Source organism: Gobio gobio, assembly GCF_949357685.1.
Source record: "Gobio gobio genome assembly, chromosome: 10".
NCBI lineage: Eukaryota > Metazoa > Chordata > Actinopteri > Cypriniformes > Gobionidae > Gobio > Gobio gobio.
Window position 1 is genome coordinate 8109434 of NC_137116.1, and position 24706 is coordinate 8134139.

The window sequence follows — 24706 nt, forward strand, 5'->3', positions numbered from 1 at the left end:
CTTTGGCTTGGCTTGCTCAGTTGGGGACAATACATTTTTCAACTAAATATCCAAATAAATCTAATTATTAAACTAAATTAACCATATAAACTAAATTACTGATCTAATTACTCCTCCACAACTAACTGAAAAACAAAGACTTTATACTCAAAGATGGTGCACTTGTATACATTTTTTTGAGTCCTACATTTGTCTCATTCCAGAAGCCGTTTCACTCGGATATACATACCGTAACAATAGGGAAGAAAAGACGTTTCATGCAGACTTGAAGCGTTTTAGAATGCCCCACTGTTTTTATTGGTTGAAATACTGCGGCAGTAAATATTCATGGCTTGAAACATATGAAAAATTGACAGGCCTGTGCTGCAGATGTTTTGCCCTACAGGTCCTGGCGGTTTCGCCAGTCATGTGACTGAAAACTATAAATACTGCACTCTATGTTACTGGCAGTCCCAGGCAGGAAATTTGTAAAATATTGTTGAATTTTCATTTAAAACCTATCATATATGCATATCTTTATACAATCTCAAGACATTTGGTGGCAAGAACAGTTTTATTTATCAGCTTTGTCCCTGAGGACATTAATCATGTCATTACCCTACGGTACAGAGGCCTTAGTAATACCACAGTAGTGGAATTTATTTACAAAGAAATCAAAATGTCAAGAAACAAAAACTCACATGCTCTAATGATGTGTTTGTTTTCATGCACAAAAACAATGTGCTGATTGTCATGACAATGGAATATTTTGTAGCGGCGTAATTTCAGAAGAAAAACAGCTTTAGCGCTGCCCCTGACAAAAGAAAAGGCAAAATAAAGAGAAATGTTTCAAAAGAGGGATATATTGCCAGAATAACATCACTACCTTCATCAGCGATACTGATACAAACTCTCATGCATAACATTACTTGTGGGTTCCCATGAATCAAGTAATATTTTTTTTAACAACACATAGTATTTGCTCATATTTAAACCCCTATGCTGGGAGAATGATAAACACTTTATTTGCAAACCGAAAGATTACTGTTCATTTAGACTGCTCGGTCTACATCAGTCATTTTAACAGTAATGTCTGTCACTGCAACAACAACAACATTAAAAACCTTTTCAGCCAGGAAAGATTTAAAGATGGAGAAGGTATAGATTGAAGACAATAACAGAGTCATTCAATAAAGTTGTGCTTTAGTTCCTTCATACCAGAAGGCTATTCTGGTGCAAACATTATGAGAAAGCAAATAATGCAATGAGGAAATGTCATTGTAAAGCATCAAAGACTAATTGTAAAAACGCAGAGGTATGTATCAGTCTTCTCCTTCCATAGAATTGAATTCAACATAATGCATTTAACATATTCTAAAAGCCTACCCTATATCAATATATTGATACGCATTTAATAATTCAATAAATGATTCTTATTTTAATAATCCAGATTTTCTAATAATCTTATAATTATGTTGATCAGTTTATTGATTTATGTACATGCAGAACTCCAACTTTATGAATCATTTACATTGTGTATGCCACCCAGTAGATGACATTGACCACAGCGAAGGTGAAAGGGAAGACTGCGCGAGCGTAGATGTCGATGGTGTCAGCGTCAATGGGTTTGCACTTGCAGCATTTCTTCTCTTCACTGCTTTCCTTCTGTGCCCGACGGGATTGAGTGCCACGGACCTCGGTCTCTTCGTGCGGGTCTCCAGGAGCGTCAGTGGTCCGCTGGGTCCTGCTTTGCCTGTTCGAGATGAGGAGGCCCTGGTTCATGCCGGCCACAGAGAGTGAAAAGAGAACCATGGCCTGCTTTCCATTTTTCACCATGGACTACAAAAGAAGAAGAGGGGGAAAAGACATGTTTTGCACAATTTAGTCATAGATGGGAATAAGTTCTGAACTCTATTCGACTCTAAACTTGTAAAGTTGAATACGACTTTAGTCAATATTGTGGCTTTGGAATCTATTAAAATTAGGGCTGTCAATTTGAAGGGGACCTATTATGCAAAATTCACTTTTACATGGTGTTTGAACATAAATGTGTGTCAGCAGTGTGTGTACACAACCACCCTATAATGGTAAAAATCCACCCACTCCTTTATTTAATCCCCAAGAATCAAAAGCAGTGTCTCAGAAATAAGCCATTTGCAGTGTGATGTCACATTGCACATGCCCCGCCCGCGCTTGCTGACAGACTCCGCCCTATTAGCATAGACCCCGCCCTCCTTGAGATGTACACAGTCTGCCACGTTTATCTCCTCGCCAGAGCATTCAAGTCAGAAATGTGCTCTTAAAGCTTCTAAAGTTATTCAGTCAAGAGAAGTGAATGATTTTCTGTCTTTCTTCGTGTGTTTGATTCACATTAACAGCAGATATAGCAGTAGGTACTGTATATTGCACTGTTGTCGTTTTAATACACACATCCAATACACACATGTGATTTCTTTACGTTCACAGACATAAACGACTGTGTTTATGTGAACTGTATGTGCTTTTGACATAACCTTGTGTGCATTTGACAGTTTAGGCGCAATAAGACGTGAAAGAGAACTTGACAGCCCTAAATAAAATACTTGAGATTTAGAATAAATAAAATGCTCGAGACTTGGGGCCAGATTTACTAAACAAGGCAAATTAGCATGAGACTGCAATCCCATAAAAGCTCAGATGGGAATGGAAGGGGTTTTGTGAGTTAAAACAAGCTTTTTTGAGCATTAAATAAACACACCGACCTTTTGGGACTTTAGCTTATTCACCGTATCCCCAGAGTTAGATAAGTCCATACATACCATTCTCATCTCCGTGCGTGCCTTAACTCTGTTAGCCTAGCTTAGCACAAAGACTGGAGGTAAACGGCTCCAGCTAGCCTACTGCTCAATAAGTGACAAAATAACGCCAACATTTTCCTATTTACATGTTGTGATGTGTATAATTACATTGTGTACTAAGGCCGACGGAAAATGAAAAGTTTCGATTTTCTAGACTGATATGGCTAGGAACTACTCTCTCATTCTCACCTGAAAATAGCCCCCAGCACGCTCTCTGTGCAAGCAGGTTGTCACGTTGGTTATGTTGACGAAATGTAGCCTATTTTCAGGCGCTGCGTAATATCATTGCGCCGCTGCACCCAGGGTACGGCAGCAAAGTTCCTTGATTATTATGCAGGAATGAGAGTATAGTTATAAGTTGCCGTTATTTTGTCACTTATTTAGCAGTAGCCAGGCTAGCTGGAGCCATTTACCTCCAGTCTTTGTGCTAAGCTAGGCTAGCGGTGGGTGCTTCAGACAGAGTTATGGCACACACGGAGATGAGAATGGTATGTATGGACTTATCTAACTCTGGGGGATACGGTGAATAAGCTAAAGTCCCAAAAAAGTCGGCATGTTCCTTTTAATAATGCTGCGTATACCAGTAAATAAAACGCAAACCTTAGTAAATACGGTCCTTGCATAACTTTTGCATCTTAAAGGGAAACTCTTACAACTGCAATTGTGATATGGTCAGCCGAAAAAATGTCCACTTCTTTTCATCGCTAATTGTTCACTTCGTATCTTTGGTAATAGTTTTTTAACGGCAAAAGAGGGTTTTTGGTCAATCTGGCCCTTGTTGTTCTGAGATGGCTCAATTATAGCACACAGTTTGTACACAGTTTCACCCTTCTACACAAAATGAATCTTCTTATCGTACCTCTGAGCTCTTATGCGTCTTGACTTTGGCTTTCTCCTTCTTGCTGTAGTCTGCATTATAGTGAGCAAAAGCGTATTCGATCAAGGCAGCGAAGACAAAGACGTAGCAGATCCAGAAATACACATCCAGAGCTTTAATGGCAGAAGCGCGGGGCAATGATGAACGAGCACTGACCATCAACGTTGTCATGGTGAGCACTGTAGTGATTCCTAAATTGAATGGACACACAATATTCATTAAACTCGTCAGGTTAATTTCTGTGTGTGATTGTGTTAAATGTTCTCATTTAAGCTCTCTTTTAAAAATACTTTAGATGTGGAGAATATTTTTAAAATATATAGTGAAGTTACATTTTATAAACTGTAAATGTTATAAAATTAGCACTATTCCCGGCTAACAAAAAATACATTCTAAGAACATTTGGCTAATGTTCCCATTAAGTTCTGAAAATGTTATTTCTGCATGTTCTCTGAATGTTTAAACGTCCAGTTTTTTTAAATGTTAAGGGAACATTCCATTAGATCATTCTTCAAACATTATCACAACGTTACTTTAAACCCAAGTAGTAATGTTAGAGGAACACAACTTAGATGTTAAAAAAATGTGCCAATGTTTTGAGAACATTATTAAAGATCAGATATCGTCATTGAATGAACATTTTATTAATGTTATTGGAAGAATGTTTTTTTAACATTAAGAGAACCTTGCCAAAACATTATGAGAATGTTCCCGTTAGCTGGGTTAAAACTGAAACACAGACCTAATGACACTCTTGCTGGCACAGCTGATTGGCTGATCCAGAATGAAACCCATGACATGGCAACCAGTAGGATGGAGGGCATGTAGGACTGGATGATGTAAACTCCTCGGTTTCGCCTTAGTTCGAATCGTAAGCTGAGCCGTGGAAATCTCCCCGCTGTTTCAAAAATGACAAGATACTTGGCTTTAAAATATATGATATAGCTTTTGAGTTAATGACATTCAAAATGACAGCAGTTGCCACAGCATAAGCAATTCATGTTTTGGTAGCATTTAGTTAAATCAGATATATCAGACAATGTTGATGAAAAGCCTCACCGGATTTAAAGTTCAACAGCTCCGTGACAAAGCGATAATCTGTGATGGTGAACTGGGACAGCTCCAGTTTGTCCAGCCCGTGGATTTGTGTTTGACTCTCACACCAGTGATACACAATATCTTCTGAAGAGTAGCCGTCTGCAAACCCAACAACAGAAAAAAAAAACATCTCAGTTTGCCTACAGCTGCACATGACATTTCTATTTGTCTCTCAAACATGCTGTTCTTATAAGGTCATGTCAATTAATATGTAAGAAATCACAAATCACAAGCATCATTATCAAGGTTTGCTTTCTGTGCAGGGATGTTTTGCTGTTGTGGACACTTGCATGATCATTTTAAATGTAACTCATGTTTCATGAAGTTAAAATGTAACGTGTGGGAGAAGATAAGGCAAGTGGCGATGAGGATCTAAGTGCAGTTAAAGGGGCACTTCAGCGCTGGGAAGATGAATGTGTATTTAAACTGGGTCATTTATGAGAGAGAAGAGCTGAGGTAAGCGCAGCCGTCATTCACGACGCGTGTCCAGTTTGGCGCGTTTTCAGATCGCATATGGAAGCAAAAATTTCATAGGAATTCATTGAAAAGTTGAAACACTCACTTTGCTCTGCACCGCTCCGTTATGAATGCCTGAGCCGAGCCGAGCGGCAGCGGCCGTGCGCATTTACATTCTGTGAGTGAGATCCCTCCCCTGTGGGCGGGTTGAATACATGCGGAACTAGCTCCTGTAGTCTCTAGCCTCTGGCCAAAAATCCTCCGATGACGCAAAATGACGATATTTGCGTCATCTGAGGATTTTTTCCAGAAATAATCGCCGGATCTGCGTCATATTCTCGCGCATGCGTCGTGGAGGCACACACGGAAGACAATAACAAGTTGGATAAAGGTGGTATTTTGATTTTTTCTTGCGCACAAAAACTATTGTCGTCGCATCGTAAAATTATTGTAGAGTCACTGTGGTGAGATGGACTTTGTAACGACGTTTTAAGTGCCTTTTATGGGTCTTGGGAGTGTAAATGTACTGAATGCCAATGGAGGCCTATCTGAAGCCTTTCTCAGCCATCAGCTTTCAACTAAAATATCTTCATTTGTGTTCCGAAGATGAACGGAGGTCTTACGGGTGTCGAACGACATGAGGGTGAGTAATTAATGACAGAATTTTCATTTTTGGGTGAACTAACCCTTTAATATAGTAGCAGTGTTTATTCATTTTGCCACTGATCATAAACAAACATAAATAAACACTATAAATTAAGACAAGAGATGCCAGATACAAGTCTTCCCCTTACTCACAGCTTTCCAAGTCTAGCATGCATTCCTGTTCATCCATGGGGTATTTGGTGAGGTCCATGTCACATGCAACTGTAGATGTGATTCTGAAAGGGAAAACATCATGATAAACATTTCGAACATGGAGCATTCAAACACTGGAAAGATTGTAAAATATATGATCCTTTTAAGGTCTCTCTTCAAAGGAATACATTCGATTTGTTATCAATGTATTTTTACATATTTTGGAATTCTGTTGTTTGTAATTAGTTTCAGAAATACCTGATTGTGATTGGTCAGTGGTGGCCTTTATTTAAAATATTTATTTATTTGTTAATAAAACAGACCACTTTACACATGATGGCTGTAATTATAAACATTAGTCATGTGATTAGATTTTTTTACTTACATTTTCTTCCGCTTTACAGTAAACTGTCAACATGCTTTACTGTTCTGCCCATGATTGCCAAAGCACAAACTAATCTGAAACCCATTTAAAGCATGGCCACATACCGACTGCTGTAGAGAATGACTCCATCAGGCTGCAGACGTATGAGTTTGTTCTCCACAGTAACATCATGAAACCAGGCTGATTTGGCGTTCACAATGAATGTGTCTGGTACCCAGAGTTTGTCCACGAAGCGGCTGTCCAGGCCCAGAGTTTTGTTTGTGTGGTTGTAGGACAGGCGGTCATCTTTCCAACTCTGCCGCAGAAATATCGTCATGGTGTATTCCTGTCAACACAAATGCACACAAACTAAACATCTACGGTTTTATGTTTTTGTTAAGGCATTATGTGTGTATTATAATGCATTAAGAATACCCTTATGATGCATTATGAATGCATGCTTCATCTGGAGTTATAATGCATTGCACTCTTAAAAATTATAACTACAAATAGATAATAATTATTACTGTTGTTATGATTATTCATGAGATGATCCAACATATTATAAGGTTGTTTATAAGGCATAATACATATATTCTAATGCATTAAAGGAACACTTTTTTTTGAAAATAGGCTAATTTTCCAACTGTCCTAGAGTTAAGCAGTTGAGTTTTACCGTTTTCGACTCCATTCAGCCGATCTCTGGGTCTGGTGGTAGCACTTTTAGCATAGCTTAGCATAGATCATTGAATCTGATTAGACCGTTAGCATCTCGCTCAAAAATTACCAAAGAGTTTCGATATTTTTCCCATTTAAAACTTGACTCTTCTGTAGTTACATCGTGTACTAAGACCGACGGAAAATGAAAAGGTAAATAATCAAGGAACTTTGCTGCCATACCATGAGTGCAGCGGCGCAATGATATTACGCAGCGCCTAAAAATAGTCCCCAGCACTCTTCCTGTGCAAGCAGGTTGTCACGTTGGTTATGTTTACGGAAGTTAGAATATTTTAAGGCGCTGTGTAATATCATTGCGCCGCTCCACCCATGGTACGGCAGCAAAGTTCCTTGATTATTACACAGGAATGAGAGTATAGTTCCTAGTCATATCTAGTGATGCACCGATCATGATTTTACATGGCCGATTCCGATACCGATTTTTTTCAAGAAAACTGACCGATTCCGATACAGATTTCCAATTTTTTGTTACACAATAAAAGAATGAAAGTATACATGAACAAGATGTTTATTTGGTATTTAACAGGCTAAATTGGCTTTTGGCTAATGAAAACAAGTCCGCAATCTGAAATTAGCAGAAAATTGAATTGGAAATTAAAAGGCTGAAAGGTGAAATTAAAGGCAACAACTGCATATTGTGCAATCCAAAGATGTTACTTAAATCAGCATTTGTTTTTAAATTCAGTGTAAAGAAAAAAAGCCTTTACCAGTGAAATTAAATAAAACCAAAGTATATAATTGTTCCATGATGTTAAATCAAATATATTCAATGTATAAGTCAATGTAATTTTAAGGTAAAATAAAAAGGATCATCCTATAGGCTACAGAACTGATTTCATTTCAAAAGTGCATGCATGTTCTTCTTTAGGCTACAAAAAGAAGTATTTCGGCTTTGTCACAAGTTAGTCTGTTTCGTTCTCATCCGATCCAACACGTGAGAAGCTGAGCTAAACAAACGCTCATCTGCTCGTGCAGGGCGTGGAGAGGTAAGCTCGCGCAGGAAAGCGGCTCTTCATTCCCTTCAGCGTATCTCGTCTCTTCCCTCAGTTCTCCAGTTTCCGTTTGTAACACACAAGTGACATGTTCGCGAATGATTGCAATATAGGCGTATGTGCACGCGGGCGCACTTCCGGAAAAATCGGCAGAAAAATACAAAAGGAAACCTAGGAAAAACTAGGGATGCACCGGTTGACCGGCCAAATAACGGAACTATAAGCGCTATAAGCAAAAAACGGCCGGTTCCGATTTTTGGCCGGTCAACCGGTGCATCCCTAGTCATATCGGCCTAGAAAATCACAACTTTTCATTTTCCGTCAGTCTTAGTACACAATGTAACTACAGAAGAGTCAAGTTAACAGGAAAAATATAGAGATGCTAACGGTCTAATCAGATTCAATGATTTATGCTAAGCTATGCTAAAAGTGCTAACGCCAGACCCGGAGATCGGCTGAAAGGATTCGAAAACGGTAAAACTCAACTGTTTAACTAAAGGGGAGTTGGAAAATGAGCCTATTTTCAGTGTTCCTTTAAGAGTACCCTTATAATGCATTATAAATACAGGCTTCATAGAAAGTGTTACCGTTTTAGCAAATGCAAAACTTGAGATTAGTTACATAAATGCCAAAAATAAAATTGTTTTCCAATACAATAAAACATACATGCGAAATGAGGTGATATTCAATCATTACCATGTTGGCTTCTGAGATATGGTCAATACTGGCTACTTCAATAGCCATGGCGACATTCACTGGGGGTCCTGTGAAGAGACGTGTGAGAAAATAAAATAAATTATCTATCTTTAAACCTTCTTTAAAAAAAGCTCTCCTCTTCACCGTGTGTCTACCTGACGCGAGCGGAGCAAGAATAAATACAATAGAGGCCATTACCCATTATAAATATCAGTTATTCTGTTTACATTGGATGCAGTGTGACAGGACACAACAAATCCCCGACAGTAAACTCATTCCCAGATCTATTAATGGCATACTGCCTTTCTGACAAATGGACCTGCTACAATCGCTTTGTCGCGTCCAGTATAGACAGCTTATACAGTCAAACCAAAAATGATTCAGACAGCAGATATAATGTTTCACTAGTGTGTGCAGGACACTATAGTTCATTTATGTGAGTGAGGATAGTAAAATCAAGTAAACTGTGACATATTATACCCAAACATTCTTCATACAGTGACTACCGGTAAAATCTATGCAAATTTGGGACCAAAATTCAGACACTTTGACCAGACCATGTTTTGCTAAAGTGTTTTTTCTTTAATAGCTAATGCGACCTTTGACACCACAGACTGAACAAAATGAAGCGTTGCTTGGTCATTGGTTGGCCTAAATTGGTATTATTTAATTGTGTAGTTAAAGTTAACAGCTGATTGCTTGATTGTAATTCATTACATCCCTTTCTATCAAAGTTATCTGACATTATCAAGATGAATTTGTTCTGACATTCTGAGTTCTTGTCATATTTTATTACGCTTTTCTAAACTATAGTGAATTTAACTCTGATAATGTGAGAAAATGTTGACGGTGTATTAGTCGTTCCCTTGTCCCTGGACGAAACTGTGTGAGAGAAGAGAAGATGCACGAGGCGAACAGGGTCAGGACTCAAACTCAGATCACCTGAAGCGACATGGCTCTGCCTCGATGTAGAAATTGTAAAGTAGCTCCTAAAGCAACCTGAGGACCTTTAATGCCTGGTTTATGCTTGATACACATGGACATTTAACTACATGTTAATATTTCACATTTATTTCACATGTTCAATTTGAATGATATTACATAGGCAATATTAAGTGCATTGTTAGATGCTAATTCTAATCACAAATTCGTTCTAACAGCTATTAGGGGTGTAACGATACACTCATGTCATGATTCAATACATATCATACTGAACTACCAATACGATATTATTGTGATACTCCAAGACATATGGTAATAGATTAACCAAAAATGTACTGTTGATTAAAATGCTAAATTTGGTATTACATTGGGGGTGGAAATGAAAAGCCTTGGACGTGGTGCTGGTAACCCAATGCACTGGACAATGGTGACATATTCATGATTCTGAAGCTGAAACTATAAATTATTTCAGATGAATATGCTTGCAGATATTACTAGATATATTTAAAATAATGTAGGCCACTTTTTACTGATATTTTCAGTACCCACAAATATTCCCCCATTGCATTATTATACATTATCAAAAAATAGAAGAATTTCCAAGGCACTCGGGTAATGTAGAAAGAATTAAAAAGCATTTAATATATCATGGCAGTATTAATTTAAAAACAGGTGACAAATACACCTACGCGTTATGGCGTCAAGCCTTCATGTCTATAACATAACCCATGGAGAAGCTTGTTGTAGTCCCTACCAGCTGTTTGTTGTAGTCCTTAAAAAGTGATTTCTGTAAAATAAAAGATCCCCCTTTGCTTATGAAACTTGAGCATCGTAACTTTGCAGATGTTGTTCATGCTCAAACAGCAACATTACACACTAACTAAAGTTAAACAAGTCATAATCAACCACCTCTTTAATGAGCAGCAAGTAGGCAGTATTAGTCTGTGGATGAAGCACCATATGCCTCACACCAAACACGTCACATTCTCAAGTTCAAGGTGGCAATGCAAAACAGTCAATCTCATCAACATACAGGCAAAAAGTTTGAGAATGGAAAAAAGAGGCGTCGATGTGCGTTTTGCTGGGAAACCGGCACAAATGGAAACCGAAAGGACAATCTATATATTACATCTCTCCATAAGCACATAATTTAAAACTGTCACAATCACAAGTGAGAGTGCCCCTGATTACCACCTGAGGGCACTCCACCCTGGACTTTCTCTCCGTCACAAACTACATTACCCATAATCCTTTGCCCGGCCTCATCATCACTCATTGTTTGCACCTGTGTCACATTACCTCATTACCCCATTACCCCAGCCTATATAAACCATGTTCACTCTATCATTAACTGCGAAGAATTGTTTGTTGTAAACTACATTTCTGAGTGTTTCCCTGGTTTCATGTCTCTGGTTTTGGATTTCTTGCCTGTTCCGTGGATTACCCGTTTGCCTGTCTCTCCTGCCTTGTTTGCCTGTTTGGACTGCTTGCCTGTGTATGACCTGTTGCCTGTTTTTGACTACAATTGTGGATTACCCCTTACAAATAAAGCTGCATTTGGATTCTCAACCTCTGTCTCGGAGCAGTACGTTACAAAAACACACAGAAAGAAAAACATTGAAAAATGTCTACACTTTTCCAGCTAAGGGGGAAGTCATAATGTAGATACATTAACAACTAGGGGTGTAACAATTTATCGCAATATATAAAGGCAACAATATGTATGGTGGATTGTGACAATCTGTATTGTGTATAGTTCACCCAAAATGAAAACTTCTAGTTTTTAGTGTTAGTACTACATTAAACTACTATATAATGTTGACTATAATGTATAATAATGCAATGGGGGAATATATTTGTGGGTCCTGATAATGCCAAATGTCTTATGTTACCAGTAAAAAGTGGCCTACATATTTTATATAGACTATATCTAGTCAGTGTGTAACAGAGTCCACTGAAGAAGCAAGTTGAAGTTTATTTCAAATTATAAAACATAAAACAAGGACTTGGCAAAACAAACAATAAACGTGGCTTGATTAAACTTTACATGATACTTGACTTGACTACAGAAACTCACCATCAGTGGTTACACGATCATTATCAGACAAGGACACATGGCAAACATGAGGGTTTAAATACACATGGACTAATGACTGGACGAGGGACACCTGTGAACACTGAGGAGACAATGAACCAATGACATGACAAACGCATGAGGGCATGGAAATCACATGACAAGACCAGGAAACAAGACAGTGAACATGATAAACTAAAAACATGAAACATGAACCAATACCAAAACACCCTGTGACACAGTGACAGAGTGCAAGCACATTTGTCGAAAATAATTCTGTATTTTCAGCTTCATGAATATTTTTTTTCTGGTGTCACCATTGATCCTGTGCATTGGGTTTCCAGCACCAGTCCAAGTCCAAGCCTATTCATTTCCACCCCCAATGTAATGCCAGATTCAGCATTTTGATCAACAGTACATTATTTGTTAATCTTTTACCATAAGTCTTTTTGTATCGCAATAATATTGTATCGTGAGTTCAGTATCATGATATGTAAGGAATCGTGACATGAGTGTATCGTTACACCCCTATTAACAATGATTTGAGATTAATTATGTCATTTAATGGAAAATAATGTGAGTGGCGTTCTGTGGCACAGCAGGATTTTGAAGAGCTCTGCACTTGTGCGACTTATTCTTAATCGTATGTGTTTTGCAACTAACGCCAATATTCTCAGTTCAGTTCAAGGATCTCTCTTCCAGAGAGCTGATGATCTAAATCAGGTGTGAAGAGCGACGGGACACCAGGACTGCAGCTGAGAGACACTGATCTATTTAATATCACCGGTACGCCTTCTCACTAAAAATAGACTGTAGGAATTAGGGCGCTGTTTTGGCAGGAATGCTTAGCGTGAGGTGTTAGTTCACCCAAAAATGTAAATTCTGTCATTAATTCCTCACCCTCATGTGACTCCAGTGGTTCAACCTTAATGATATGAAGCCGTGAGAATACTTTTGTGTGCAAAAACAAACAAAAAGAACGACTTTATTTAACAATCTCTTCCGGGTCGCTCTCCTACGGGATTCACGCAAGCACCACAACGCATGCATGTGATCATGTGATCGTGCTCGGCCAATAGTGAGCTTAAATTAAGGTTGAACCACTGGACTATTTTAACAAGTTTTTACTTAATTTCTGGACCTTGAAAGTGTTAATTAAATTGCTGTCTATGGAGGGTCAGAGAGCTCTCGGATTTCATCAGAAATATCTTCATTTGTGTTCTGAAGATGAACGAAGGTCTTACAGGTTTGGAACGATGTGAGGGTGAGGAATTAATGACAGAATTTCATTTTGGGGTGAACTAACCCTTTAATATTGATGCTAAGAATGGGTTGAGCAGTGCAGTGATCTGTAGTTGTCAAACTCACCTCCGATCCCCGGACGAAAGTTTCGGGCATAACCTTTCATTAAATCATCCAGATTAGGCAACCAGGATATTTCAATGTCTGTGCCGACATAGTCACCAATATCACTTAGCATGGCCCTAAGGGGACAAAACATAAACATGTGTTCTTCACTTTCTCTTCAAAACAGATTCTTTGATGAATAGAAAGTTCAAAAGAACAGCATTTATCTGAAGTATTGTAGAAAGACATTATAAATAACGTGAAACCCTGTGAAGTGAAATAAAAAAGGCAATTACTCTTGTTGTATCTGTAAGCCTTCAGTTATTCATAGGGAAGCATTAACTTTATTGAATATTTAATTCATCCCCATTATTGGTGTATTTTATGGTATTTTTTTGAGTCACAGCATACTGACAAAATGCCTTTGTTTCCCATTGCAAATAAAATTGAAAAGGAAAAATGTATTCCTATTTTTACATACACTCACCTAAAGGATTATTAGGAACACCTGTTCAATTTCTCATTAATGCAATTATCTAATCAACCAATCACATGGCAGTTGCTTCAAAGCATTTAGGGGTGTGGTCCTGGTCAAGACAATCTCCTGAACTCCAAACTAAATGTCAGAATTGGAAAGAAAGGTGATTTAAGCAATTTTGAGCGTGGCATGGTTGTTGGTGCCAGACGGGCCGGTCTGAGTATTTCACAATCTGCTCAGTTACTGGGATTTTCACGCACAACCATTTCTAGGGTTTACAAAGAATGGTGTGAAAAGGGAAAAACATCCAGTATGCGGCAGTCCTGTGGGCGAAAATGCCTTGTTGATGCTAGAGGTCAGAGGAGAATGGGCCGACTGATTCATGCTGATAGAAGAGCAACTTTGACTGAAATAACCACTCGTTACAACCGAGGTATGCGGCAAAGCATTTGTGAAGCCACAACACGCACAACCTTGAGGCGGATGGGCTACAACAGCAGAAGACCCCACCGGGTACCACTCATCTCCACTACAAATAGGAAAAAGAGGCTACAATTTGCACAAGCTCACCAAAATTGGACAGTTGAAGACTGGATGCAAAGCATCTTTGGGATGTGGTGGAACGGGAGCTTCGTGCCCTGGATGTGCATCCCACAAATCTCCATCAACTGCAAGATGCTATCCTATCAATATGGGCCAACATTTCTAAAGAATGCTTTCAGCACCTTGTTGAATCAATGCCACGTAGAATTAAGGCAGTTCTGATGACGAAAGGGGGTCAAACACAGTATTAGTATGGTGTTCCTAATAATCCTTTAGGTGAGTGTATTAAGGCAAATCCCACGGGCTCAAAAACTCTACCAGGATGAACATGTTTCAATTAGTGCTGTCAAAATTAGCGTTAATGCATGCAATACATTGTTTTCAGTTTAACGCATTAAAAATAATTAATGCAACTAACGAGGCATTCGTTTTTTCAGTCATAATTTGGTTGGCGTTACAATATATGATCAAGCTCTTATTCAAAATGCTTTTAAACCATTCAAGCACAACAAGACAAAAGAGAACACGCTGTCTGTGAATATCCTGTCTAGGACACACACATGACGATCAGAAAGACAGTAGAGAACGCGCTGTCTATGAATATCCTGACTATGACACACATGACGATCAGAAAGACAGAAGAGAACGCGCTGTCTGTGAATATCCTGTCTAGGACACACACACGACGATCAGAAAGACAGAAGAGAACACGCTGTCTGTGAATGTCCTGACTATGACACACACATGACGATCAGAAAGACAGAAGAGAACGCGCTGTCTATGAATATCCTGACTATGACACACACACACGATGGTCAGAAAGACAGAAGAGAACACGCTGTCTATGAATATCCTGACTATGACACACACACAACGATCAGAAAGACAGAAGAGAACACGCTGTCTGTGAATGTCCTGACTATGACACACACACAACGATCAGAAAGACAGAAGAGAACGTGCTGTCTGTGAATGTCCTGACTATGACACACACACGATGCTCAGAAAGACAGTAGAGAACGCGCTGTCTGTGAATATCCTGACTATGACACACACACAACGATCAGAAAGACAGAAGAGAATGCGCTGTCTGTGAATATCCTGACTATGACACACACACAACGATCAGAAAGACAGAAGAGAACACGCTGTCTGTGAATGTCCTGACTATGACACTCACACAACGGTCAGAAAGACAGTAGAGAACACGCTGTCTGTGAATGTCCTGACTATGACACACACACAACGGTCAGAAAGACAGAAGAGAACACGCTGTCTGTGAATGTCCTGACTATGACACACACACAACGATCAGAAAGACAGAAGAGAACGCGCTGTCTGTGAATGTCCTGACTATGACACACACACAACGGTCAGAAAGACAGAAGAGAACGCGCTGTCTGTGAATGTCCTGACTATGACACACACACGACGATCAGAAAGACAATAGAGAATGCGCTGTCTGTGAATATCCTGACTATGACACACACACTACGATCAGAAAAACAGAAGAGAACGCGCTGTCTGTGAATGTCCTGACTATGACACACACACGACGATCAGAAAGACAGAAGAGAATGCGCTGTCTATGAATGTCCTGACTATGACACACACACGACGATCAGAAAGACAGTAGAGAATGCGCTGTCTATGAATGTCCTGACTATGACACACACACGACGATCAGAAAGACAGAAGAGAATGCGCTGTCTATGAATGTCCTGACTATGACACACACACGACGATCAGAAAGACAGTAGAGAACGCGCTGTCTGTGAATGTCCTGACTATGACACACACACGACGATCAGAAAGACAGTAGAGAACACGCTGTCTGTGAATGTCCTGACTATGACACACACAATGATCAGAAAGACAAAAGAGAACGCGCTGTCTGTGAATAGCCTGACTATGACACACACACGACGATCAGAAAGACAGAAGAGAATGCGCTGTCTATGAATGTCCTGACTATGACACACACACGACGATCAGAAAGACAGTAGAGAACGCGCTGTCTGTGAATGTCCTGACTATGACACACACAATGATCAGAAAGACAGAAGAGAACGCGCTGTCTGTGAATAGCCTGACTATGACACACACACTACGATCAGAAAGACAGAAGAGAACGCGCTGTCTGTGAATAGCCTGACTATGACACACACACTACGATCAGAAAGACAGAAGAGAACGCGCTGTCTGTGAATGTCCTGACTATGACACACACACTACGATCAGAAAGACAGAAGAGAACGCGCTGTCTGTGAATAGCCTGACTATGACACACACACAACGATCAGAAAGACAGAAGAGAATGCGCTGTCTGTGAATATCCTGACTATGACACACACACAACGATCAGAAAGACAGAAGAGAACACGCTGTCTGTGAATGTCCTGACTATGACACTCACACAACGGTCAGAAAGACAGTAGAGAACACGCTGTCTGTGAATGTCCTGACTATGACACACACACAACGGTCAGAAAGACAGAAGAGAACACGCTGTCTGTGAATGTCCTGACTATGACACACACACAACGATCAGAAAGACAGAAGAGAACGCGCTGTCTGTGAATGTCCTGACTATGACACACACACAACGGTCAGAAAGACAGAAGAGAACGCGCTGTCTGTGAATGTCCTGACTATGACACATACACTACGATCAGAAAGACAGAAGAGAACGCGCTGTCTATGAATGTCCTGACTATGACACACACACGACGATCAGAAAGACAGAAGAGAATGCGCTGTCTATGAATGTCCTGACTATGACACACACACGACGATCAGAAAGACAGTAGAGAACGCGCTGTCTGTGAATGTCCTGACTATGACACACACACGACGATCAGAAAGACAGTAGAGAACGCGCTGTCTGTGAATGTCCTGACTATGACACACACAATGATCAGAAAGACAAAAGAGAACGCGCTGTCTGTGAATAGCCTGACTATGACACACACACGACGATCAGAAAGACAGAAGAGAATGCGCTGTCTATGAATGTCCTGACTATGACACACACACGACGATCAGAAAGACAGTAGAGAACGCGCTGTCTGTGAATGTCCTGACTATGACACACACAATGATCAGAAAGACAGAAGAGAACGCGCTGTCTGTGAATAGCCTGACTATGACACACACACTACGATCAGAAAGACAGAAGAGAACGCGCTGTCTGTGAATGTCCTGACTATGACACACACACTACGATCAGAAAGACAGAAGAGAACGCGCTGTCTGTGAATAGCCTGACTATGACACACACACTACGATCAGAAAGACAGAAGAGAACGCGCTGTCTGTGAATGTCCTGACTATGACACACACACTACGATCAGAAAGACAGAAGAGAACGCGCTGTCTGTGAATAGCCTGACTATGACACACACACAACGATCAGAAAGACAGTAGAGAACGCGCTGTCTGTGAATATCCTGACTATGACACACACACTACGATCAGAAAGACAGAAGAGAATGCGCTGTCTATGAATGTCCTGACTATGACACACACACGATGCTCAGAAAGACAGAAGAGAACGCGCTGTCTGTGAATGTCCTGACTATGACACACACACGATGCTCAGAAAGACAGAAGAGAATGCGCTGTCTGTGAATATCCTGACTATGACACACACACGGCGATCAGAAAGACAGTAGAGAACGCGCTGTCTATGAATGTCCTGACTATGACACACACAATGATCAGAAAGACAGAAGAGAATGCGCTGTCTATGAATGTCCTGACTATGACACACACAATGATCAGAAAGACAGAAGAGAATGCGCTGTCTGTGAATATCCTGACTATGACACACACACTACGATCAGAAAGACAGAAGAGAATGCGCTGTCTATGAATGTCCTGACTATGACACATACACTACGATCAGAAAGACAGAAGAGAATGCGCTGTCTATGAATGTCCTGACTATGACACATACACGACGATCAGAAAGACAGTAGAGAACGCGCTGTCTGTGAATGTCCTGACTATGACACACACACGATGCTCAGAAAGACAGAAGAGAATGCGCTGTCTATGAATGTCCTGACTATGACACACACACGATGCTCAGAAAGACAGAAGAGAACGCGCTGTCTGTGAATGTCCTGACTATGACACACACTGGACGATCAGAAAGACAGAAGAGAACGCGCTGTCTGTGAATGTCCTGACTATGACACATACACGACGATCAGAAAGACAGAAGAGAACGCGCTGTCTGTGAATGTCCTGACTATGACACACACTGGACGATCAGAAAGACAGAAGAGAATGCGCTGTCTGTGAATGTCCTGACTATGACACACACACGATGCTCAGAAAGACAGAAGAGAACACGCTGTCTGTGAATGTCCTGACTATGACACATACACGACGATCAGAAAGACAGAAGAGAACGCGCTGTCTGTGAATGTCCTGACTATGACACACACACGATGCTCAGAAAGACAGAAGAGAACGCGCTGTCTGTGAATGTCCTGACTATGACACGCACTGGACGATCAGAAAGACAGAAGAGAACGCGCTGTCTGTGAATGTCCTGACTATGACACACACAACGATCAGAAAGACAGAAGAGAACACGCTGTCTGTGAATGTCCTGACTATGACACACACAACGATCAGAAAGACAGAAGAGAACACGCTTTCTGTGAATGTCCTGACTATGACACACACAACGATCAGAAAGACAGAAGAGAACACGCTGTCTGTGAATGTCCTGACTATGACACACACAACGATCAGAAAGACAGAAGAGAACGCGCTGTCTGTGAATGTCCTGACTATGACACACACACGATGCTCAGAAAGACAGAAGAGAATGCGCTGTCTATGAATGTCCTGACTATGACACACACACGATGCTCAGAAAGACAGAAGAGAACGCGCTGTCTGTGAATAGCCTGACTATGACACACACTGGACGATCAGAAAGACAGAAGAGAATGCGCTGTCTGTGAATGTCCTGACTATGACACACACACGATGCTCAGAAAGACAGAAGAGAACACGCTGTCTGTGAATGTCCTGACTATGACACATACACGACGATCAGAAAGACAGAAGAGAACGCGCTTTCTGTGAATGTCCTGACTATGACACACACACTATGCTCAGAAAGACAGAAGAGAACGCGCTGTCTGTGAATGTCCTGACTATGACACACACACGATGCTCAGAAAGACAGAAAAGAACGCGCTGTCTGTGAATGTCCTGACTATGACACGCACTGGACGATCAGAAAGACAGAAGAGAACGCGCTGTCTGTGAATGTCCTGACTATGACACACACAACGATCAGAAAGACAGAAGAGAACACGCTGTCTGTGAATGTCCTGACTATGACACACACAACGATCAGAAAGACAGAAGAGAACGCGCTGTCTGTGAATGTCCTGACTATGACACACACAACGATCAGAAAGACAGAAGAGAACACGCTGTCTGTGAATGTCCTGACTATGACACACACACGACAATCAGAAAGACAGAAGAGAACACGCTGTCTGTGAATGTCCTGACTATGACACACACACGACAATCAGAAAGACAGAAGAGAACACGCTGTCTGTGAATGTCCTGATTATCACACACACACGACAATCAGAAAGACAGAAGAGAACACGCTGTCTGTGAATGTCCTGATTATCACACACACACGACAATCAGAAAGACAGAAGAGAACACGCTGTCTGTGAATGTCCTGATTATCACACACACACGACAATCAGAAAGACAGAAGAGAACGAGCTGTCTGTGAATATCCTGACTATGACACACACACTATGGGAATTTGGAGGCCAAGTCGACACCTCAAACTCGTTGTTTTGCTCCTCAAACCATTCCAGAACCATTTCTGCTTTGTGTCAGGCGCATTATCTGCTGAAAGAGCCACAGCCACCAGGGAATACCGTTTCCAAGAAAGGGTGTACATGGTCTACAACAATGCTTAGGTAGGTGGTACGTGTCAAAGTAACATCCACATGGATGGCAGGACCCAAGGTTTCCCAGCAGAACATTGCCCAAAGCATCACACTGCCTCCGCCGGCTTGCCTTCTTCCCATAGTGCATCCTGGTGTCATGTGTTCCCCAGGTAAGCGACACACACGCACCCGGCCATGTAAAAGAAAATGTGATTCATCAGACCAGGCCACCTTCCTCCATTGCTCCGTGGTCCAGTTCTGATGCTCACAATCCCACTGTTGGTGCTTTCGGCGGTGGACAGGGGTCAGCATGGGCACCCTGACTGGTCTACGGCTATGCAGCCCCATACGCAATAAACTGTGATGCGCTGTGTATTCTGACACCTTTCTATCAGAACCAGCATTAACTTCTTGAGCAATTTGAGCTGCAGTGGCTCGTCGGTTTGATTGGACCACACGGGCCAGCCTTCGCTCCCCACGTGCATCAATGAGCCTTGGCCGCCCATGACCCTGTCCCGGGTCACCACTGTTCCTTCCTTGAAGCACTTTTGATAGATACTGACCACTGTAGACCGGGAACACCCCACAAGAGCTGCAGTTTTGGAAATGCTCTGACCCAGTCATCTAGCCTTCACAATTTGGCCCTTGTCAAACTCGCTCAAATCCTTACTCTTGCCCATTTTTCCTGCTTCTAACACATCAACTTTGAGAACAAAATGTTCACTTGCTGCCTAATATATCCCACCCACTAACAGGTGCCGTGATGAAGAGATAATCAGTGTTATTCACTTCACCTGTCAGTGCTCATAATGTTATGCCTGATCTGTGCATAAAATTATGCCTGTGTATTATTTTGGATTTTAAGACGTGAACTACAGTCATGACACCCCCCCCCCCCCCCCCCCCCCAAAAAAAAAAACAGAACAGCTCATAAGTAATAAGTGAACTGTACACAAGGGGGCAAAAGACCTATAATGTGTTGACTTGCATCCACAAGTGAGATAAACTGTGAACTGCACAACAGAGGCGAGTGCATGTGCATACAAATAAATGCATGCACATTTTAATCTCTAAGAAAAGTAGCAATATTTATGATAGCATGTTATTTATATCTCACAACCAGCGATACATAACAACAATCTATTAATAAAACAAAGACACGCACGTGAAAAACTGCCCCCATTTCCATGCAACAACGAGAATATGAGATATAGTTGGTTCTGTATGTGAATTCATATTAATATATAATGATAAGCATGCGCTTCACATATACAATATTTGAATTGATAAACCTATTACTCAATATTTAAAGATGTGCACGAGAATGAAGACTTTTGGCTAAAATTATCGGCTGATCTACATGTTTAACATTTAGCTTGTCATATAAGAAATGATGCTCAATTCTGTTTCATGTTGGAGGCATAATAAGATGCAGCTTAAAGCCTCACTGAAAATGTCAACTTAAGCCATTACTGAAAAGACGGATGTTCACAGATCACAGATTTATTCACTGCTTAAAATATGTTACTAAATGAGCTCAAATAAATTACTCAGTACTCAGATGTGTATGGAATGTCTCCATCCTCATCCTGAGGTGAAGGGCACGCGCATCCTCACCTGCTCATTCTGTTCTCACCGATGAGCACAAACCAGAAGATCGTCACGGCGAAACTCAACGCATCCATTATGCGTAAAAACGATTCGGGCTGAAAGACTGATAGATTCAAATATTCCGGCTTTCACAGCCTCTGTGAGGAATCGCAGAGAAATTGGCATAATGATCCATATTTTATCATGTGCCTTATCCCGACTGCGGAGAAAACGGCACACAAATCTAGCCCTCTGAAGTCTGAACCATCGCGAGGACCGTTTCTCCAACGAATCGTTCTTATGAGTCGGTTCGTTTGAGTGATTCTGTCGAATTGACCAATCGTACTACTTAATACTGAATGCTGTAGCTACTGGCTATGGAATTCCAAAGGTGGCATAATTATAAATAAATACATACATAAATAAATATACAAAAATAAAAATACAGTATTTACAGTATACTAGTGAGTATTTTTACTTTAATTTCCTTATATAGGCCTATGTATAATTGTATTTTTTCCCAAATTATTTATTTTCAATTTATTTATTTCCACTTTTATTTATTTCAACATTTGTTTATGTATATTTGAGTTTATGTCTACATTTATTTATTTCCACATAAATGTTTTTCTACATCTAGGCCTATTTATTGCATTTAAATGTGGGAAAAAATACAATCATACATACATGAGGAAATAAAAGTATAAATACTCTAATTTATTTATATATATATATATATATATATATATATATATATATATATATATATATATATATATAATTTTTTTTTTTTTTACATTTATTTGTATATTTATTTATTTATGATAATGTCAGCTTTGGAATTCCATAACTGGCTACTGTATAAAACATACTTTGGTAGACTGATCCAAGGAGTAAAAACAACATTTTATTGAAGAAATCCCATCATCTTTAATCAAAATAATTCCCTTACACATCGCAATGATCATCAAACGTTATTTCAAATACAATCAATACGATAGGTAGGCTATATCAAAAAATATTGTAGGTTTACATAAAATACAGGACAAAGACAAATGTCAATGTACCAGCAAAAAACAAAAAAAACAAAGTGGGAACAGAATCGGTTCAGCAAAACTAGCCGTTCGAACGAACCGATTCGTTGGAATGATTCGGATCCCTCCTCTTCGTTCACATCAGATTAGAATCCTCCGCTCGTGGAGGACACAAGCACTCGCACGATAAAACAATGTTCTTATGTAACATCAGCCCTGCTTTACTGTCATCTGTATTAATGCTTCTTATGAAGAGGTTTGTAAGGCATCAAACAAGCACACATTCTACCCACAGATTGGTCTTTGTTCACGCACTCTTACTCTAGTTTACTGTCTGATGTTTTTGTGATGTTGGCTGACATATATAATGGCCATGAGTTTATATGATGTAATGCTGCGTTCAGTGACATTGATTGCATAAGCTCTTGTTCTAGTAAATGACTTGCAGGACTAGCTGAATATTTAGTCGCATAAGAAAATGTGACTATTGAAATATTGAAAGGTATTTAATAATAAACACTGTTTGTGCTGTTGTTCTGGGAGTCTGTGGCTGCCGAAGGAGGAAATACAGAGAAGAAGAGAATATGAGAATATGTAGGCTATTCATTTCATCACAATAGAATATTACAGGACAGAAATGCTGAGCTCAATTATTCAGTTGTTATAACTTGTACAAAACACACACGCACACACACTCTCACACAGGTTTGTTTAGCTATCTAAGTAAGGACATTGCATAGACATAATGGTTTTTATACTGTACAAACTGTACACTGTAAAATCGAATTAGTTAGACTTGAAAAAAGCATGCAAACCGATTGCCTTAAAAAAACCAAGTAAAGTGAAATAGGAATATTATGTTGTGCTAACAAATGCTTAATTAGTATAGTTCACTTACACAAGAGTTCTAGTGGCTAAAAAAGAACTGTAGAGAGTACTTGATCTTTTAATTTAGGTTTACTCTTGACTTAGTTTAGCTACCATAGATGTTACCATTGTTGTGTTTTGCATGCTGAATGTTGAAGTCTGTGTGTGACTCAAGCATGATCAGCTGCAAGGTATTTTGTTACAAATATAGAGGGATTATATCAACTCATTTAAAAGTTCCACAGGTGTTTATGACGTAAGTGTTAGCAATACAATTGTAAATGATCATTATATGACAAAGGAAAATATTACATAGGTTAATTTTAAAAGATGATCTTAATTTCTGACTCATTAACTATAGTTAATTATTCAGTCAGAAGCTAGGTCAACTTTTAAAAGCAACCTATTTATTACTTCTCTTCCTTTGAAACCAAATAACTGTGATTTCTTGTTGCATCGCTGCATCAGAAAGAGAGTTTTAATAATATAAATGTTCCAAGTGCTCAACCAAAGTGAACACTTATCACCATAATGGTAATTTTTTTTTTTTTTTTTGCTTAACAAAATGGCACTCAAACCAATCAATTAATCTTAACTTGTTTTTTCTGAGTAAACAAGGAATAGTATGTGAATAGTACAGATTACTAGATTTTTTCAATTGAGTTAAGACACTAAGTAAAGTTAACTAAAAAGTGTTAGTTAGAATCACTGTTGGATTTTACAGTGTACATTCTATCCCCCATAGCCCTACCCCTAAACCTCCCCTTCACAGGAAACATTCTGCATTTTTACATTTTTAATAAAACATCGTTTAGTGTGTTTTTAAAGCTATTTTAAACATGAGGACATCTGCAATGTCCTCATATTTCATGTTTACGTCGTAATACCTGTCATTATACAAATTGCGTTCTCATAAATCACAAAACACACACACACACACACAGAGAGAGAGAGAGAGAGAGAGACTACACACATACACTCTCTCTCTCTCTCTCTCTCACACTCTCTCTCTCTCACACACACACACACACACACACACACACACACACAC

The 24706-nt window shown here is 39.8% G+C and overlaps 1 protein-coding gene across 2 annotated transcripts; it reads right to left on the reverse strand.

Moving 5' to 3' along the window:
* Window positions 1–261: 261 nt before the first annotated feature.
* On the reverse strand, window positions 262–22061 carry gabrd (gamma-aminobutyric acid type A receptor subunit delta). Of its 2 annotated transcripts, none has more exons than XM_079826378.1 (9): window positions 21782–22061; window positions 13220–13335; window positions 8836–8903; window positions 6535–6755; window positions 6046–6128; window positions 4753–4890; window positions 4436–4591; window positions 3676–3884; window positions 262–1818 (listed from the first exon to the last, which is right to left on the reverse strand). In XM_079826378.1, the coding sequence occupies exons 1-9, from the start codon at window positions 21847–21849 to the stop codon at window positions 1507–1509; spliced, it is 1371 nt and encodes a 456-aa protein (XP_079682504.1). In that variant the 5' UTR covers window positions 21850–22061; the 3' UTR covers window positions 262–1506. The 2 variants fall into 2 exon arrangements, with proteins under 2 accessions (XP_079682504.1, XP_079682503.1); XM_079826377.1 differs by having other exon boundaries at window positions 8806–8903; window positions 21782–22048.
* Window positions 22062–24706: the final 2645 nt, after the last annotated feature.